General features: G+C 44.1%; 1 protein-coding gene across 5 annotated transcripts in view; it reads right to left on the minus strand.

Moving 5' to 3' along the window:
- The window catches only part of FucT6 (alpha-(1,6)-fucosyltransferase), a 415,916-nt gene that overhangs the window by 43,511 nt on the left and 350,571 nt on the right, over nt 1-21,834 (minus strand). For all 5 annotated transcript variants that reach the window (XM_067155180.2, XM_067155183.2, XM_067155184.2 and 2 more), the window contains exons 3-4: nt 19,279-19,391; nt 4,686-4,869 (exon numbers count right to left, since the gene is read on the minus strand). In XM_067155180.2, the coding sequence (XP_067011281.2) occupies nt 4,686-4,869; nt 19,279-19,391 (297 nt within the window). The remainder of the gene's footprint in view (nt 1-4,685; nt 4,870-19,278; nt 19,392-21,834) is intronic.

The raw sequence follows: 21,834 nt of genomic DNA on the forward strand, positions 1-21,834 counted from the left end.
TCCAGGAAAAACACAGCCTTATAAAATTGTGATGCTGACTTTAGAGAGTGCAGTCGAGCTACGATTGTTTATATTTTTAAAACTTTTATTTATTTATTTATTTATTTATTTATTTATTTATTTATTTATTTATTTATTTATTTATTACAGCTGGGGTAATGAATATGTTCACTGCACGCCGCTGCGAAACAGGTGACTGCGGAAGTTGCCATGATTGAATCTGATTCGGATAAATGATGTGATGTATCACCTGTTCGAATTCCATTCAGAAAACCAGGGCTTTGACGGTGGATGAGGCTGCATCTGGGAGTAATTCCAGTAAATATAAGGTACATTTCAGAGGTTGGCCTAAATAAGCTGGTTGTTTGGCGAGGTTGTCCACATATTGGTTGTGGGTAATTCCGCCGCTGTGGACTGCTGTCCAAAGAGGAATGACACGATAGCCGTGTCGGTTCAGTTGAGTGATTTTCTTTCGTATGCTGATAATATAAACAGTTGGTTTCAGACACGAAATTGGTGTTGACAGAGTAGCTACTACACTCAGTGAATCAGAGGGGATGACGAATTCTGATGGTGGGAAGGATTCAATATACATAGGGGCTTCGAAGATAGGTATTGCCTTCGCGGGGAATATACAAGTACCAGGCGGAAGTGAGAACTGACAAGTTTCTTGATTGCTGGGGCACTAGAAAGCACAAAACAATGACATTCTAGGAGCATTTCGATGTGAATTAGGGCACATTAACGTATCTCATACAGCCGATAGTTCTTCCCTTCTTCCTCATCGATGGTTACGAACCATGACACCCTAGGAGACTATTTTGAAGGACATTACACCGTTTATACGATAAGTAAAAAGGATTATGTTCAGGTTACACGACAATAAAACAATAATTTCAAAATGCCGTCTTTGTCCTTTTACTTTACCAAAGATTCTTGCAATTCCCATGCCAGGTGATGTCCTTTTTACAAAGTTTTTTTTTCTTTTTTGCTACTTGCTTTACGTCGCACCGACACAGATATGTCTTTTTTTTGCAAGGGGCTTTACGTCGCACCGACACAGATATGTCTTATGGCGACGATGGGATAGGAATGGCCTAGGAGTTGAAAGGAAGCGGCCGTGGCCTTAATTAAGGTACAGCCCCAGCATTTGCCTGGTGTGAAAATGGAAAACCACGGAAAACCATCTTCAGGGCTGCCGATAGTGGGATTCGAACCTACTATCACCCGGATGCAAGCTCACAGCCACGCGCCTCTACGCGCACGGCCAACTTGCCCGGTACAGATATGTCTTATGGCGACGATGGGATAGGAAATGTCTAGGAATGGGAAGGAAGCGGCCGTACCCTTAATTAAGGTACAGCCCCAGCATTTGCCTGGTGTGAAAATGGGAAACCACGGTTAACCATCTTCAGGGCTGCCGACAGTGAGGTTCGAACCCACTATCTCCCGATTACTGGATACTGGCCGCACTTAAGCGACTGCAGCTATCGAGTTTTTAAAAAGTATTGAAGCTTTTAAGAGAGAGAAAAAAAAATAGTTGCCATGATTTCTTGAATCAACCCTCGTACCTCACCCCTCACTATGGCTTACACGCCTGATTATAACGCCGCCATAGGTTTTTTATTTCTTTATTTTTTGCTGTTTCCCTATAACCGCAGATATTTTGATGGTGCTAGTTGAGGATCCAATCAGCATCCAGGTTGAAAACTTGACGCATAGAATGTACATTTACGACACAATAATGCACAAGAATAGGAATTATTATCGCAGGATTGAGTGGATGGGACCGTTAAGAATTTTAAACTTTCTTGCTACGTATTTTTGGAAATGTCGTGTCACGTAAACTAAACAGCAACAGCACATAGTATTTCTGTAAAAGACAATCTTAACGTGAGATTTAAAGTTGAAAAATATGAAAGAAAAGAAATGTACAATTCGGAAAGGCACAGAGCCTTGAAGTTCACTCAACTTACATCAAAAATGAGCCCAGGTGAATTCTTGGGAGAATGGCAACCGGACAGATCTTAATAAGTGCCGAGGTTACAAATAGCGGAAGCCTTTACCTTCCATTGCTCCAAGGGCCTTCACTGCCCGTTCGGAAACAGGATGTAAAAATATATGAAAAACATATCATATTTGATATCACAAACACTTAACATCACTGGATACCAGATTTCTTTTCCATTTAATTTACAAAGTTTTCATGCTTCTTACCTTAGAAATGAGCAGCATTTTTGACAAAAATACGTCTTACAGCTGAGGGTCATCCGAAAATTTGTATAACCAAATAGTGTCATGTAACAGTGTAACGCGATGTTACCTAGCAACAGTACCTTGAGAGCTGCAGAGTCCGTGGATCTGTATGTCATGGTCATCCATCAATACTTCACATCACAGCCAGCGCGGCTGCTAGGTAACATCAATCATCCATTTCACTGGAAGACAGACAGTGGTACCTCGATATCTCGAATCACCATGGGAGCTAAATTTTATTTCGAGTTATCGGAATTTCGATATATAGAGAATACCGTTTATGAGCATGTATAGCACAAAATTGAATCACCCAGCCCCCGTGTCCGAGAAATTAACCAATTAAGCCGACCCTGCCGGGAATCGAACTAAATACATTATTTTTAACAGTATTTAAAAATATACAAACAAACCCTGTTTTATGACATCACTTTAATTATAACTCTTATTATAGTTTTTTTTTTTTTTTTTTTTTTTTTGCTCGTTGCTTTACGTCGCACCGACACAGACAGGTCTTACGGCGACGATGGGACAGGAAAGGGCTAGGAGTGGGAAGGAAGCGGCCATGGCCTTAATTAAGGTACAGCCCCAGCATTTGCCTGGTGGAAAATGGGAAACCACGAAAAACCATCTTCAGGGCTGCCGCCAGTGGGGTTCGAACCCACTATCTCCCGAATACTGGACCGCACTTAAGCGACTGCAGCCATCGAGCTCAGTAGTAACTTTTTAGAAGATAGGATACAATACATGCAGTAGTGAAATAAGAAACGTACTTCGGTTAACAACTTTGGGAAAAATCCGTTAGTCTCTTCTGTTTGTTACTGTTAACCTTTCCTCCCTTCACGTTGAAACTTCTCGTCAATATCACGCAGCCGAGATTTCTGAATGGAGCTTGTCATCCGCGACTTCGGGGATTGGTTTCGTACGTGACCAGTAATTAATTCACACCCGAAAAACAGTGAGGCTTCGCCGATTTTCCGATCATTATAAGTTTTAGTTTTTTGTTTCCCGTCATATTAGCTCGCAGCATCAGTGTAACCCTTTCTTTACTTGTTGAATGTTCCTCATACACCACAAATGCCGTACTGCACAGCCAATGTAGCACAAAATCGAGTTAGAGTATGTTTTGCTTCAAAGGGAGGAAATGTTTGCTTCGAGAAATCGAGAAATTTGTGTAACCGAATTTCGCGTAATAGAGAAATAAATACACGTGAAAAATAGGACAAAGGCCGGAAAATGTTAGTTACTTCGAGATACTGAAAATTCGAGTAATGGAGGTTCGAGATATCGAGGTTCGACTGTATTTATGATCATTAGATTTTCCCTTGTTAGGCAGACCCTCCGATGAGGGTGGGCGGCATCTGCCACGTGTGTTATTGTGGTGGAGGATAGTGTTATGTGTGGTGTGTGAGCTGCAAGGATGTTGGGGGCAGCACAAACACCCAGTCCCCGGGCCACTGGAATTAACCAATGAAGGTTAAAATCCCCGACCCGGCCGGGAATCGAACCCGGGACCCTCTGAACCGAAGGCCAGTACGCTGACCATTCAGCCAACGAGTCAGACTGTCTCTAATCATAACACGATATAATAAACATGATTAGGTGAGAACTCTAATACGCAATTCTGGCAGTGTCGTATCGACACAGATAGGTATTATCGAGAAGACAGGATAGAAATGAAGTGGCGTATGGCTTTTAGTGCCGGAAGTGTCCGAGGACATGTTCGACTCGCCAGGTGGAGGTCTTTCTATCTGACTCCCCTAGGCGACCTGCGCGTCATGACGAGGACGGAAACGATGATGAAGACAACACATACACCAGGCAGCCGTGCCAGAGAAATTAACCAATGATGGTTAACATTCCAGACCCTGCCGGGAATCGAACCCGGGACCCCTGTGACCAAAGGCCAGCACGCTGACCATTTAGCCATGGAGCCGGACGACAGGATAGAAAAGGCCTAGGATCGAGAAAGACGTGACTGCATTCTAATTAAGGTACAGCCCCAGCAACTGCCCGGTGTGAAAATGGGAAACAACAGAAAACCCGTCTTCAGGGTTACCGACAGTGGGGTTCGAACCCCATTCTCCTGAATGCAAGCTGACAGTCGCTCGGTATGTGGAAGGAGATCATTAATCAACGTATATGATTCCTATCTTTCGCCAGGTGCACTGAGCGCCGAGTAAACTGTTCTTTCTCGCATCCTTTAGCGCTAGAACAGATTACATCAGTTTCAGGGAAGGTTCTCTTTCCGAGTTCTCAATCTGCAGGATGACCAACTTCTTAGAGAGGTCTACAATCGCCAGAAATTTTGGAAAGAAAATAAGGCAGTCAGCTTCTCAATAATGTCAACAGTTTTATCTACTGGACGGTGCAGGTGATTGATGCTATAGAGAAGAATGTATTAATTAACCAATCACAATGTCATCTCTTACCTCCGATGCTCCACTCCTTCTTCCAGAATGTGAGTGACTTTGGTGCCGAGCTGAGGCGATAAGCTCTGCGCCTGCTTTTGTAACTTCTTCAGTTCCGCACTGACGAAGTACCAGAACTCCTCCACGCCATTCGATATTCTACGTCGGAGTTGTTCGTATTGGGTACTCGGCTCCTCACGAGGTTCTGCAAAAGAAAAGTCATATTGTTAGGTAGTAGAGGGTTTATGAGGCTCTAAAAATCATGTCAAATATCGCTATAAAGTCGCTGAAATATAAATAGTCGATTAATACTGCGTACCATGGTACCAGGCGGCTCACGAGTGCCGTACTTTCTACTTATACATGTCCCGCACGCACAAATAATGAATGGGATGTCTACTGACTGATTTTCACAGGAGCACTACTGCCAGCACGCAGGTTACGTCAGAATATGAACAGATAACAACCGGACGGTAGGGACATCATGTTCCTCAGCGCAAGTCGTCTAATACAACCCCTTGCTTTAGTAAACCTCATTTTCGACCGCATAATACTGGGCTGGTGGATGGTACAGCAGCACTAAATTTCCTGTCTGCACATCGGCAATGGCTAGTGTGGTCAGCAACGACGAATACACAGACATCATTTTAATCTATGGAGAATCTAGTAGGAATGCAGCTGAAGTTCCAAGCAGACGTCTGCCTTCTACACACGTACAGTATTTCGCCGAACAGCATTAGTTTTTGTTTCAAATAAAGAACTCTTTTATTCAGTGGAATGTCTACACGTATATAAATTAACAAGTTATTACATTTTCTTTTCTGCATATGTGGCGTATTTACAAACGCACCCTGTTATGGAACGTGTGCAGTAAAATTCCTGCTGTTTGTTTCACAACATCCAAAATACAGCGCGTTGTAGCGCCCCTTAGAAAAGTGATTAGGCATCCCATGCATCACTAGTGCATGCGGGACATTCCTAAGTAGAAAGTACGACGCTCGCGGGCCGCCTGGTATATAAAAAACACTATAAACAAAGTTCTGAAATAGGGAAACGTTTTCGCAATACATCAAGAGTTCATAACAGAGAAACTGCATAGTTCAGGCAGTTCGTGAGACTCAATATTGTGCCGTGCCGATGTTATTCTCCACTGTCCGGAATAATGAAATTGAAGGACAGTTAATTCACCTCATAACAGTAAAAGTTAAAATTAAGAAATAAGTTAGGCCTACAGTGCGTAAGAGTAAAGCAATACTTCATGGTACGAATTGCATTGAAAGGATTAATGAACTCCCGAACAATCTTTATATCCAAAAACTTCTCTCCAGAAATCGATTAACTGAAAGATGAATGGGTTGCGCCACTGAGAATCTCTGCAACCAATTTATGAAGAAATGTAATCGGAAATGGGGTTTTCGACAGAATTTAGGCAGTTATTTATTAAGAGTCGAGTGGCATTTTCTTCAAAATTTCAAAATTCCAACATCCAAAACCTATTAAAAGCCGATATCCACCAGAATGGCTGCTATATAACTATTAAAATATCCAAAATGACAACTGTCGCTATAAAGAGAATTTGATCATCACACGACAATTTCGCGATTTCGTGTAGCTAGAGTTGGCAACACGGGTTAGATTATAGCATGCATGGACATTTTCAGGTAGACTTCAAGAAATGGCACTGTGGGAATTTAGTGTTCATCCGTCCGTCACTCTTTCGTATCCTAAACTTGAATAGTCAGTGGCAGTTTTGGTTGGAAAAAATGTCAGTCACAATGAAAACCAATGAAATCATCACCTAAACCCACATTTCATTATGAATATATACGGCTCAATGGCTAAATGTTTAGTGGGCTGGCCTTTGGTCCAGAGGATCCGGGGTTCGATTCCAGGCCGGATCGGGGAATTTAACCTTCATTGGTTCGGGGGCTGACGTCTTCATCATTACAATTCTTTGTAGGCAGGGCCCCATTCCCACAGATGCGCAGGTCGCCTATACGGCGTCAGCTCGATAGACTTGCACACGGCCTCTTCGGAGACCACACGCCAAAACCAAACCGAACCCCATGGCGCAAAAGCCCCGAACGGCCATGACCAACCAAGCGACCGCTGCTCAGCCCGAAGGCCTACATTAAATTAAGTTATTATGAATATGAATAACCGTTTTCGTGCATTTTTAAATGAAACAATGGGAATGATGAAATGAAATGTCGTATGGCTTTTAGTGCCGGGATATCCCAGAACGGGTTCGGCTCGCCAGGTGCAGGTCTTTCTATTTGACGCCCGTGAGCCCTGCGCGTCGTGATGAGGATGAAATGATGATGAAGACAACACATACACCCAGCCCCCGTGCCATTGGAATTAACCAATTAAGGTTAAAATCCCCGACCAGGCCGGGAATCGAACCCGGGACCCTCTGAACCGAAGGCCAGTACGCTGACCGTTCAGCCAACGAGTCGGACAATGGGAATGATTTTTACCTTGCACGTCCAACCTGCATAGCTAAGAAGGGATTTGCAGTTGTACTTAATATCGGTGCAAAACGGCATATTTTTTGAACATATGTATTTGGTAAAGGTGAGTAGATGAATATTGCTGTTGCCAAGCACGCTAAATTAAGAGACCGGGGGAGTTGGCCGTGCGGTTAGGGGCGCGCAGCTGTGAGCTTGCATCCGGGAGATAGTGAGTTCGAACCCCACTGTCCGCAGCCCTGAAGATGGTTTTCCGTGGTTTCCCATTGTCACACCAGGCAAATGCTGGGGCTGTACCTTAATTAAGTCCACGGCCGCTTCCTTCCCATTCCTATGCCTTTCCTATCCCGTCGTCGCCATGAGACCTATCTGTGTTGGTGCAACGCAAAGCAAAAAAAAAAAAAAAAAAAGATATTTAGACCAACATGTTGGCTATGTTTTCCTGGCCCGAGGACTGGGCGTTTGTGTTTGTCCCAACACTCTCCTCTTCACATTCGTACAACATGAAGAAGAAGAAGATATGTTGGCTATGTTTGCTTCTATTGTACTTTTCAGTATGAGCAACGGTTTTCAAGTCAAAATACAGATTTCATTTGACTGTAGTAAATGGAAAGACAGTTCTGACAGATTTTAGATGAGGGTCCTTTTACTGCTAGCCTGGGCGGTGAGAAGAGAGTAGGGGGTAGGGTTGCGCGGAAACGTGGGCGGAAACAATGCGGTTGTCATGGAGATGAGCCTGCTAGCCTGTTCGTGTTGCCTCTCACTTCTTAGTTATGTACAACAGAACACAGCTGTCTGAACAAACGGGCAACTGAGACACGAGCGAGGGGAAGGAGAAAAGTGGCAACACCGTGCAATGGTACGTGTTATACTCCTTGCTCCAGCCCTATCAGTCAAAACGCTTCTTTTAATATTACGGGTGTAGCTTACATCTCTTGACGCAGAAAATAGCTTAAACTGAAATAAACCTAGATTTTACTGATACAACTGCAAATCGTCGAATAATTGACGTTTATTTCGGACAGAACTCCTGCCCCAAAAGTCATACCTACCCAGTGGGTGGGGGCGGTAGAATAATACCCACGGTATTCCCTGCCTGGCATAAGGGGCGACTAAAGGAGCTTTGGGAATGTGGGTTGGCGACCACGAGGCCCTCAGCTGAGTCCTGGCATTGCTTCCACTTACTTGTGCCAGGCGCCTCACTTTCATCTATCCTATCCGATCTCCCTTGGTCAACTCTTGTTCTTTTCCGACCCCGACGATATTAGAGCACTCGAGGCCTAGGGAGTCCTTTCATTTTCACGCCCTTCGTAGTCCTTGCCTTTCCATGGCCGATACCTTCATTTTCGAAGTGTCAGATCCCTTCCATTTTTTTCTCTGTGATTAATGTTATATAGAGGATGGTTGATTAATGTTATATAGAGGATGGTTGCCTAGTTGTACTTCCTCTTAAAACAATAATCACCACCACCACCTGTAAAAGATATGTAATTAAAAGAAAAATCTTGTCATTTATTGTTTGGTGTTGCAGTACGTTTACATCTTATTTATAATCCGTATTTGTCTAAGAATGAGCAACAACAACCGTACTCCTTGTCTGTTTCTGCCTCCAGCTTCCAGTTCGTTCCGAACTACGTGGTGTTTGCTGGATCTGCAACTGAAACTACATTTCTGCAGGAAGCCGAACATAAACGTCCGGGGAACAGCTTTTTTTAAATAACGCTATCGTTTGTAAAACACTCAACTGTGAATTATTACCTTCGTGGGTACCCACGAAGAGAACATACCTCCTTTTATTTCGCGATAATTTGTATTTTTAAGTGTCGGAAACCGTGTTTGTAATTACAGCATGTCGTTAACCATGCACTGCGCAGATGGGTTGCGTGACACAGTAATAAAAAAAAGAATGACTCATCCGAGTCCACTTACCACCGAGCAAAGATTAGAGACAATGGCACTGCTTTATGAAAAACTTCGTATCGGCGAAACTGTGGATATCATGAAAATTAAACTTTGAGACCGCTTCGGTATAGAATCGTAGGTAAAGCACAATGGAGGTGTAAAACACGTTCGTTCGAAACGGAAAGAGTGAGAGACCGTTCCCGAAGTGGCAGGCCGACGAAGAGAGGAGAAACATGCCCCACATAATTCGTCTCACAAATTCACTCACAACACGTATGCAGAGCTTGGTATTACTCGTTTGAAGCACATGAAACGATACTGTCGGTAGATGTTGAGTGGGTCTCGGCCCATAAGTGGCCAGCTCTGCACCCTGACCGACCAACCGAGCAGAGGAGGGGTGGCCGCAGCTCTACCGTGGCTCTACGCCTCTGCATTCGGGAGACGGGAAAGGGCTGAACCACATGGCTGGTCGGCTGCCCTGAGAATGGTTTTCCGTGTTTTTACATTCTCAGCACTGAGGCGAATGCGGGGACGGTTCCTAGTATAGGCCACGGCCGCCAACTCCCTCACTTTCACCGTAACAAATCTCCCGGCCTGAGAGACGGCGTCACCGTTCAAGAGGCCCGCCTCTCCCTTCAGGGGAGGGATGAAAATATTTTAGTAGTAAACGAGATTTAACCTTCAACCCTTACCATCCAGTGCAAGCCTGTAATCTGAGTGATTCTGACGCGCTTCTTATACCATTCCTTTCTCCACGTTCCCGTGATTGTATATATTAGTATTTGCTTTACGTCGCACCGACACAGATGGGTCTTACGGCGACGATGGGATGTGAAGGGCTAGGAGTGGGAAGGAAGAGGCCGTGGCTTTAATTGAAGTACAGCCCCAGCATTTGAAAATGGGAAACCACGAAAAAAAACCATTTTCAGGGCTGCCGACAGTGGGCAAGCTCACAGCTGCGCGCCCCTAACCTCACGGCGGTGATTATATCTTCTTCGCAAACAAGTATGTTATCCATCAGAGCATTCATTCTCGAAACGTCATCTTATAGACCAGGGCCTCTCAAACGCCCAAAATCTCACGCGTGCAGATAGAGGCGCAAGAGCTCCGTGCACTGTGCATCGCTGCCGCTCGGCATGGCTCGGATCAACGCTTCGTCTCTGGGCTACTCGACTAAGCTCGGCTCAACTCGCCTATACTCGGCTCAACTCAGCCCGGATTTAGAGCGCTACGGCGCAAGTGGGGCAGAGGGAGACAGGGGGAGCGAGCGAGACAGGCGTGAGGAAAGAGAGAGTAAGCGCTATTGCTCCAAATCGAGGAGTGGGGGGTCTGCACTCTGGTCAACCAAGCCAAGTCGTCTCTTGCACCGTGCACAGTGCATGCACCACGCGCATGCACCACGAGAGGCCCTGTTATAGACTAATGAAAAACCGCGTGTCTTAAGAAGAATATGAGGAAAACTCCGTACACTTCATGGTGTGGGCTGGAATGAGTGCAACATACATTTCTGGTTCTTTCTTTTTTTCCAAAGATCCGTTCCTGGACTTGTTTACCAGGATATGCTTAGTGAATGATTGATGCCACAATTCCAAGAAGCTGGTTCGAAGATATTGTTCTCCTGCAACAAGACGGAGCACCAGCACACTTCGTGTTGCAAGTGAATATGACCTTTCCCGGCCGATGGATTTCAAGAGGTCTTAAGATAATCCACCTTCCTTAGCCTGACCTCCAAGAAATGCCGACCTCACAACTCCTGATAATGCGCTCCGGACTTTTGTCAAGAATAGAATCCTAAAGAAGCGGTATCACTAATTGCGAGCAGCTGTGGAAGATGCTTTCACTAACGTGACCACGAATTATCTCCGTAAAACAGGGCCTCCCAGAGTGCATGCAGCGGTGCATTGCGCGGCGCAAGGTGCGTAAGACGACTTGGCTATGTTGACCAAAGTGCAGACGCCGACTCCTCGATTTTGAGCAATAGCGCAGTCTCTCTCTTTCCGTACGCCTGTTTCGCTCGCTACGCTTGTCTCCCCCCTGCCCCACTTGCTCTGCAGCGCTCCTATATCCGAGCATAATTTGAGCCGACCTTAGCCGGGCTTACCCGAGTCGCCCCGTCACAAAATGCCGGTCCGAACCGAGCCAAGTCGGAACGATGCAAGGTGCATAGAGCCCCTGCGCCTCGGTTTGCATGCGTGAGATTTTGGGCGTTTGAGAGGCCCTGCCGTAAAACATTTGCACGGAATGCAGCTGTGCTTCTAAAATGACGGGTCTTCATGCCGATGTTCAGGACTCTTAAACCATCAGGTAAAATTAAGTGGCCATGCTAATAATTCAACCGCAAGTTCCTTCTGTGGATCAGTGGTAGACAAAAAAAAAAAGTAATTCTCCTCTTCCTGATCGTGTCTAAAAGCCTTTCATTTTCTTCATCCTTGTATAGATCTTTATTTCCCCTATGTTTAAACTCTCCTTCCTTCGTTTTCAATGGTCCCCAAATTTTCCTCAATATTTTCCTTTCTTTTTTTCTCTATCTCTTCTATTTCACCAGCTTTCATAGAGAACATGAATTCTGTGGCATACAGACTCTCTGGTTTGATTACTGTGTTGTAGTGTTTGATTTTAGTTTTCCTAGGAAGATTCTTCTTATTGTAGGTATCTTTAGTGAGTTGGTATGACCGAGCTCATAGCTGCAGTCGCTTAAGTGCGGTCAGTATCCAGAATTCGGGAGAGAGTGGGTTCGAACCCCACTGTTGGCAGCCCTGAAGGCAAATGCTGGGACTGTACCTTAATTAAGGCCACTGCCGCTTCTTTCCCACTCCTAGCCGCTCCCTGTCCCATCGTCGCCGTAAGACCTATCTGTGTCGGTGCGACGTAAAGCAAATTGTGAAAACTGACTTGGTATGCTAGTTCCAGTTTTCTTGTTCTTGATCTGTGTGCTTCCTTACGAGTCCATTAACCTGAATTATTTCACCGAGGTATTTAAATTTATTAACCTTACTGATTTTCCCGTACTCCGTTCTTAGCACTGTGGTGAATCCCTAATATTTGATATGAATTTAGTCTTCTCAAAAGATATCTGAAGTCCAACTTTTCCTGCTATTTCTTTCAGAAGGTTGATTTGCTCTAAGGCAGTCTCTATACTTCCAAAGAGGATTGCTATGTCATCAGCAAAGGCAAAACAGTTTACACCAACCCCTATGTGCTTTGAACCTAATCTTATCTCACGATGGAGTTCCATTTCTTTAAGTTTTTCTTCCCATACTCTTATTACCTTTCCCAAGACGGTATTGAAAAGAATCGGGGAAAGCCCGTCTCCCTGCCTGACACCGATTTTAATTTCAAATTCATCTAAGATCTCTCAAATAAATTTCACTCTGGACTTCGTGTTTCAGTCAGAATTTGGCTAGTTACATTGATTGATTTTGTCAACTTCAAATTCCTCTAAAATGTTCAGTAGCGAAATTCTGTCTACTGGATCGTACGCTTTTTGAAGTCCACAAAAGCTATTACATAGATTTTGTTCTTTGTAACCCTGTCTCGTATTAAAGTTTTCAGGTTTAAACTCTGTTCTGCACATGATCAGCCTTTTCGGAACCCACCTTGGTATTTCTCCAATTTGTTTGTCTATTGGTTCAATTCTATTATGAAGAGCTTTTGACAGTATTTTATATGTAACTGCTACTAGGAAATTCCTCTGTAGTTGTTCACAACTGTTTTTGTCACCGTTCTTATAATGGGTGTATCAGTGCGTTCTTCCAATTACCAGGGATTTTCTCCGTTCGCCATATTTCTTGAATTATGTTTGTCTGTTCCCCCCCGATTACTGTTATCGGAAGGTGACTGCCCATTTGCAAGTCCTCTTAAAACAATATTCAACACCACCACCGCTGTGACAAAAATGGTGCGGCACCACATTCTCTATGCGGTCCGTCCTTAATGTTATAAGTAGCTGCTGAAGTCCGGGATCCTAATTTGAAGGGGGTATGCGAAGTAGCTCCTTTGAGAAGAGCTTTCGCATTACTGGCCATCCACATGGTCGTTTGCAAGACTACTTTTTATTTATTTATTCTCTCTCGACCGCGCGTCGAAATTTCTTTATTATTTTATTATCTTCTCCATTTCCTACCTTGAAAGCCTTGCAGGCGGCCATGGACCGGGGGTGACAGTGGCTCTTGAGCGGCAGTGGTCTAGCGCCGGGGATGTCTTGGTATGACCGCGACAGTGTAACCAGTGCCGAAAGGAGATATGGGATTGCCTGGTGGGTTTAGGGAGGTTTCTCATAACTTCTCCTTTACGGAGGGGTGGAAGTAGCTGGCAGAAGACTAGCCTTTGCACCTCAAGTTATTCTGTACTATTGTACTAGGCTATGTTCCTGCGTTAGTACTCGCTTGTCGGTCATTTGTCCAAACAGGTAGGTCACCACGGGCTGTGAGGCGGGGCGGAGCCTCACGGCACCCCACCAAAGACACATACTAACACAGCTCTAGTGTCTTTATCTCGCCTAGAAAAAGGCAAACATATCGAGCTGGGCTGAGCGATGACCGTCCGACCAGGCCTCCAGTGATTTACATCTCTTCGGTTCGTTGATGAAGCACGAGGATGAACGCCATGACGTGGCTTCAGAACGTGGAAGCAGATTTCAGTCTTGCCAACATCGATGTCTTGATGTAGAGGAACAAGAGCTTGGATAAGAATAGTGAGTATGTTGAATAGCAATGTGTACTACCATATATTATTTTATCTGCCTGTAAAATAAAGGTTTCTCCGTGCAAGATCTTGTTTCCTTAATTTGTTAAAGGTACGTTGTACTTATAACACATGGTGCCCGTCATCGTTGAACGGTCTGCCTTACGAAGGCTGCACCACTCTTAGTAATAAGCCATACAAAATACACCCTGGGGTGTATAAAATTCCCTGTACTTGCGGCAAGGTATACATTGGCCAAACATTCCGATTCCAATGGTACGCGTATCAAGGAACACCAATGTAATATCCGTCTCAACCAGCCAGACAAATCAGCAATAGCTGAGCACGCCCTATCTATGTCGCGTTCCAAGATGTTCGACTACTACTAACATGTTTTCATTCCTGCCTTGAAGGGGGAGGTGAGCCTGTTGGACGGTCACGCCGTCTCTAAGACCAGGAGATGCTTGGAGAAAGTAAGGGGATAGGCAGGAAAATGGAAAACTACGGAAAACAACTTTCCAGACAGCCGAATTCAGAAGCGCAGAGCCGTGGCCATCCCTCCTCTGCTCAGTTGGCCGGTCGGAGTGCAGAGCTGTCGGACCAGCCGTAGCCACTTGTGGGCCCAGACTCACCCTGCATCCGTCGACTAGATGTTCGAGCTCTACCCCATACTAAACACTACAGGTCTGGGATTATATGGGAAGCTATGGAAATACGTATTTCAACAGGGACACTCTCTGCCACTTAAGTAATACGTGGTTGCCAGCCATTAAGGATTTATATAGGTAGTTCTCTTCCCTGTCCTTTCACTATTATTACTTCTTTCCGATTTTTCCAAATTCGTATTCTCATCACGAAAAGGTTCACACTGTGCACAGGGAGCCATCCAGTGGCGAACGAGAGTACCACTTACTACAGACAACGGTAAAGCAAAGTTCAAGTGATTCGAACCTTCATTCATTTTTAGAGAAATCTTGCTCGTGAACAGACGAGATTATCGTTTGAAGACGCAGAGCAAAGTTCTCTGTGAAAAAAAAGCTTATTATCGTATCTACATACAAACTATTATTATCTATGTAATGTCGTCATCATTCATAGTGCAAAATCGTAATCACCAGTGTACGGTACTGTATTTCAAGGAAAAGCCGGGTGGGTGTGGTGCGGGACTCACACTGGGTGACGCCTTGTTGTGACAATCCACACCATATCAACATAAAAAAATACGTGTGCCATAGCACACCTACAACAAATAACTAGAGTACAAAAAACTACCGAAATCACCGGCCAAAGAGTCCCTAGTTGAACTGGTGGCCCGCTCCCAAACGGGGAGAATGAAATAACTACAAGCAGCAGGAAAGTGTGTCGGTAGATGCAGAGTGGGTCTCAGCCCTCAAGTGGCCACGGCTGGTCCGTGGTCTAACAGCTCTGCACTCTGACCGGCCAACCGAGCAGAGGAGGGGTGGCCACGGCTCTCCTGTGGCTCTACGCCTCTGCATTCGGGAGGCGGGACAGGGCTGGACCTCACGGTTGGCCCCAACCGTCGGCTATCCTGAGAGTGGTTTTCCGTGGTTTTCCGTTCTCCTGCACTAAGGCGAATGTCGGGACATTTCCTAGTATAGACCACGGCCACCAACCCCCTCACCTCCGAGCATTTCCTTCACCGTCACAAATCTCCCGGCCTGAGAGACGGCGTCACCGTCTAAGAGGCCCGCCTCCCCCTCCTGAGGAGGAATGAAAGCATTTTAGTAGTAGTAGTAGTAGTAGTAGTAGTAGTAGTAGTAGAAAGTGTGTATTTGGTGGTTACTTACACCAATGCCTGTATTTCATGTAGGCGTACATCATCCTTTAATTAGTGAGTTTCATTTGTAAATGGTTTGAAGGAGTGCAGTTTATCAACTTTCTATTGACTCAAGGGAAAGTATATCTAAACAACCATCCTAAGCAAAATATGAAAAGTTCCAACAATGCTTAGAATGAATGTATTGGCCAAAGAAATAATACAAGCACCATAAAGGGCTTGAAAATGAAAGTTGTAAACTTCCAAAGAATTTCGTCTTCTCCAGTTAGATGGCTTTAACATCGATTTGCTAGCTCACTCTCACGCACTAAAAACGAACCTATAAAACTTAGGAAATTTCATTTTTGTTATTAGTAAACCTTTTTCTGAAGATTGTTTCTTTTAATGTACCGAAGTTGTCAACACGTCAGCTGGTTCCTTCTCTACTGTAATCTAACGATCAGATGCTTGTAAATATGTTCTCTAGCCAATCAAAACCGGTGTTGTGTACAGGAATACAGCCTATCAGCAAAGCGTGGCTCAGTCTAATCGGGAAGCTTCCTCTTAAAGAGCTACATAAGCAGGGCACTTTAGGGCCGTCTTGTCTGAACTGCTCCAGTGCTTGGGAGTGTGACTAGACGGAGGCCTGGGAGGCCTGCTTGAAGAATATCCAGCGATACAAGGTAATGGCAAAATTTTCCGAAACATGTGATAGCGCCTGCGGGTAGTTTGCGGGGAAGGTTTTAACCGTTTTCTTTTAATGTAATTTTGTAAACTGGTAGTTTAAATGTAGGGTGTTTGGCGAAGTCTGAGGACTCGGTTTCTATTCCCTACCGGTGTAATACAACGGAAAGAAGAGTGGTGACCCTCTGCCGTCTCCCATTCAACCTTGCAATTGGGTGACTAAAAGTTTTCAAATTCTAAATTTTGTAAATCTCGTCTCGGCTTTAAAGGTTCCTCCTTTAGTTATCCTCTTGTAGTGTGGGATTAACCTCTGTATCTTTGGGCCGTGAGCTCACTTAGGTTTTCAGTAATTTCTATGAGGAGTATTGGAGTTTCGCCTCCTCGCCTTTTGTTAATGGCCAGTTATGTGCAACCTTTTCTCTTTTACTCTTAAGGCCACGTGGTATGGGTAATTACGTCCCTGTTTATCCTGTATTATCCATAAGGCAACTGTTCTTCGTTGCAGCTGAAAACGCTTAAAAGGCTTGACATTCACTAAACCAACCATCGCAAAGGAGAAACCTAAGTCTAGTGGTAGCCCATGTCTTGGACTCAGCATAAGCCACTGTTAGGAACAGTGAAACTTAGTAGAAAATATGTCGATTTATAAATGTGCTTCTTATCAATATCTGAATGTAACTTCCAAGCCATGATGTGTGTCTCAATGAACAAAGAACATTACCAAATGTATTGCAATATATACTAGGGCTATAAATAAAAAATAGTCGGAGGGAGGAAGGGGTGAATAGTACACCCCAAAGCAACAGAAATGTCCCTATTAAGATATCCCCTACGGTCGATAGTTTACGAGTGACAGACTTTCCAACTTTGTACGAGAAGTATATATATTACTATTTGTTTTTACGTCGCACCGGCACGATGTCTTATGGCAACGATGGGACAGGAAAGGCCTAGGAGTGGGAAGGAAGCGGCCTGGCACATCCCGTAGCTGTCACTACGTTGGTGTACCAGCAGGGATACTGCGGATCAGGAGTAGTGTGTCGGCCTTCGTATCCCAAGATAGCGGGTTCAAACCCGGCAGAGGTAGTCGGATTTTTGAAGGACGGAAAATAAGTCCATTCGACACTCCATGTCGTACGATGTGCGCATGTAAACGATCTCTGGTGACACATTTGGTGTTCACGCGATAAAATGAATTACAAAGTCAGTCACAGATGCCCAAGAGATATTCGGTTTACTCTGCCATCGAGTGGGCCTAGAGCAAAAACGGAACGTCGAAACTGACGAGCAGACAGCCAGATGGCGTCAAATTGAAATGTCCGAATACCATATATGATGCTATAGTAGTAGTAGTAGTAGTAGTATATTAGTAATAGTGGTAGGGGTACTGTATTCTAATACAAGAAGTGCTCAAAATATCCACAATGCAGCTGAATGCACGCCTGAACACGCCATCTCACTGATTGTCGGACACGTTCAAATACTCCAGACGTCGATGGTAACCTTGTTCCACAGGCTGGCTAAGCACTGGGATGTCCGTAACAGCACGCCTGACTCCAAACTTAACCCTAAATATGAACTATTCCCTCATTCTAGATCAGGACCTCTCAAACGCCCAAAATCTCACCGAGGCGCAGAGGTTCTGTGCACAGTGCATCGGTCCGACTCGGCTCGGACCAGCGTTTTGTCTCGGAGCAACTCGGCTCAACTACGCTCGGATGGTAGGGCGCTGCAGAGCCAAGTGAGGAAGGGGAAGACAGACGGAGCGAGCGAGACAGGCGTAGGGAAAGAGAGAGGCAGCGCTATTGCTCAAAATCGAGGAGTGGGGGTCTGCACTCTTGTCAACATACCCAAGTCGTCTTTTGCACCTTGCGCCGTGCAATGCACCGGTGCATGCATCCTGAGAGGCCCTGTTCAAGATAATAACTAGAGCCCGAAGTTCAGTAATTTACTTTAGTTTGGCTAAAATAGGAGGGCAAATGAACACTTAAAATTTAGCAAATAGTCAGTAAAATAACGAAAAACTTTTAAAGATAACAAAAATGGGCATTAAGATAATAAAAATGGTTTAATGTAAACTACGTAATATACATGTGCATCACATTTTAGTACCTAATCTAACATAGCAGGACAATCCACTTTCCATACGGTATTCTACTCTATAAATACCTAACAATATTGAAATTCGCCGCCAGTGATTCAGTAGTTCTCACTACAGAGAAAAAAGAACAGGAGAAACGACGGAGAACAGACTGAAGACTTAACAAGACGTCGTCAGAAGTTTTAGAGAACTACAGGAATTTGTCCTACGGAGGAATTATTAACATATGTTCGCTGTAATATCTGAGGCTAAATTCTTAATGCCAAGTCAAACAATCACGAGTATAACCACTATAACTGAGAAAGTATACATGGCAATTTATAAAGTGTATGCATTCTGATAATGTTTGCCGTGTTTTCGAGTGTCTAGTGTGAATATATGGAGAATGTACAGTATATTTTAGTAGATCTTAGTAGCGAGAAAAATTGAAGCTGGGCCAGGGGCTAATGCGCACGATGGCCGCTATACATTGGGCCTTATGTGGGTAAGTTGGCCTGGGACTAATGCGTAAGTTCACAGTCGAGGACTACAGTCACTACCAAAACCAAACCAAACCAAACCCCATGGCAGTACAGCCCTTGAAGGGCCTTGGCCTACCAAGCTACTGCTGCTCAGCCCGAAGCCCTGCAGATTACGAGGTGTCGTGTGGTCAGCACGACGAATCCTCTCGGCCGATATTCTTGGCTTCCTAGACCGGACAGTCACTACCACCCGCGCTAAAAGGAACACCTACGCGACAGCCTTCACCGCTCACTTCCCTCTCCCTTAGTTTTGGTCGAGCAGGAATTATTTTTACTGAAGGTGGTCCACATATGTGGAATGCTAGCGATTGTAGTCCTCGTCTGCGGACCTGCGCATTAGTCCCTGATCCAGACTCTCCATTTTTTCTCTCTACTCACTCCATTAAACGGAAATCTGCATTTAGCGAGAAAAAATGACCTGATCTTTTGCGATTCCGTTTAAGACAGTTTTTACTGAACAACAATATCAACTCACCAACGCCTGTTCCCGCTAGGTCGTTTTGGTCCAGAAGATTCTCGGCATGTTTCAGTTTCTCCCGAAGATTGTGGTAGAGAGCAATCTTGTCTTCCTGTTGCAGATTTGGGTCCCTGTAACGGATCAAAAAATATCTCGTTCATAAAGTTGTTAAAACCCGAAAAGATACCACATTTATACCTAGAATAGGAGAAACATAATCTTAACTTTGGATTAGTAACACAAGCACGTCAACACTTTAGATAAAAAGTGCATCGAGAAGAGTAAACTTCGGTTTAACGATGGCCATGCCTTTACAGTGGCTCTACAGCTTTGCATTCGGGAGGCGGTGGGATGCTCCCACCGCTGGTCGTTCTGAGGAAGGTTTTCCATTCCCCTCACTAGGGGGAATGACGGGACAGATCATTTTATAGGCCACAGCCGCTATCCCCAACTCCTCACTTCAAATCACAACAGATCTCCTGGCCTGAGAGCGGTCGTCACTTTCTAGACGACCCGCTGTATCCCACCAGGATACGGAATAAAAACTCTATTATTATTATTATTATTATTATTATTATTATTATTATTATTAGCAGTAATATTAGTAGTAGTAGTAGTAGTAGTAATAGTAGTAGTAGTCCGAGTGAGAAGTGGAGCTCTATGTCTGGTCGAACGCTCCAAGCAAAGCTGTTTCAATCAGATGTAAATGTAGAGCTTCTCTTGAAATCTCCGCTTTTCAAAGCCAAGTGAGAGAGAAGACTGTAGTTTCTACTAATTTGCAGAAACAGATTCATTGTACAGGGTGTAACAATAAGTTACGGCCAAACGTTCAAGACACACTGCTCACATATAGAAGAAAATATGTTATATAGACTCTCTCTCTATTGTTCTTGCACTCATGATGAGTATCGTGACCCCAAGGACTTTGTTGCTTCTCTCATAAATTGATGCCATTCTGTGCGATCATGCATTTTCCGGACAATAGTTCTCCATGGCAAGTTAGTGATCCCTCTGATTTGATCAGCCCATCTTTGTGCGACTCGTTCTCATGCCCTTTTGCCATAAACGTTTCCCTGGACAATTAGTTTTGTTTTCCAGGTTGTCACCGTTTCTCCTTATAATGAGGGCAACGAATTTCAGGATTCCCTGGTACATAAGACTGTCTTATACGAGTATTCCAACTTTCTGGACATGAATCTGGAAACGCTTCCATGGCCTCCAAACTCTCCGGATCTAAATCCACCAGACTTTTACTTGTGGGAGCATTGTGTATCGAACCCCGGTACAAGATGTAGACAGTCTTCGCGCTCGTACTGTGGAAGGCTGCGGAGCCATACGGAATACTCCAAGGATACAACAGCGCATCCAGGATTCAACGCGACGGCGGACTGTTGCAGGTATCAATGATAAAGGAGGGCATTTTGAACATTTCATGTAGGAAAGAGTTTCGTATGCTATGCTGGAACTCCCTGTTCCTGTGTCTATGTAGCGTTACAGAAAACAAGTTGTAACAAGGAAATAAAGCGTCTCCGGACGCATATTGATATAACACATTTTCTTCTTCTACGTGTATGGAATGTGTCCTGAAAGTCTGCCCTACTTTATTGTTACACTCTGTATACGCTGGTAGCATTGCCTTAAAAATATACCAGCCTAGAATGAGGGACTTGGTTTGTAATTCACCGCGTCATCGAATGGGCTGCGTTACTGTGATGGCAATGTTTAATATTTATTATACGTTTGTTCCTTAAATTACAGAATGGGGAATATACAAATGTTCATTAAGGTTATAAAACAACTGAGCCACAAGTTCCCTCTGTGGATCAGTGGTAAAGCATCGATCTCCGGAACTCAAGACCGCGGGAATAAATTATAAATTGTATTGAATAGGCGGACCACTTGTTTATAATATTTAAGTTTATCTTAAATATTCACTATGTGATATATAGTCAATACGGTATTATTATTATTATTATTATTATTATTATTATTATTATTATTATTATTATTATTATTAGAAATGAAGATGTTAAAGCTTGTTACATGTAATAATAGAGTATTATTTCTGTGAGTCTGGATATCGTAGTGATGCAATCTACAAATTTCAAAGAGAGATCGCAAACAACCACAGGTGTTTATATACCGTACATCTCATTACAATTCTTTATTACGCAAAAAGATAAAAAGTGTAAGTCCTGGACCAATAGTACGGGTATTTAACAAATTATGGCTATGTCCTTTTAAAATCTTATTTTTCATTTCGAGAATCGGTTAGCAAAACTAAAACAAAGAACTTCACAAGAGCTAGACAGTCTATATTTTAGGACGCAAGGACTGATAAAAGCACAGTTCACCGGTAAAGAAAGTCGTGCGAGATACATTTGAGTTCGTTTGAGCCGCCTGAGGACCACGGTGCTTGTGCTTTAGCTGTGTTTATGTTGTTGTTGTTTCCAATGGTTGCTGCTTCTGGTGTTCTTAATGGTGGGTTTGTATACGTAGGTCGAGTCATAAGTCATGGCAACTATTTTTTTTTTCTCGCGAACAGGAGACAACACGGAACATCCAAGATATGCA

This window comes from Anabrus simplex, chromosome 11 (genome assembly GCF_040414725.1).
Source record: "Anabrus simplex isolate iqAnaSimp1 chromosome 11, ASM4041472v1, whole genome shotgun sequence".
In the NCBI taxonomy this organism is placed as follows: domain Eukaryota; kingdom Metazoa; phylum Arthropoda; class Insecta; order Orthoptera; family Tettigoniidae; genus Anabrus; species Anabrus simplex.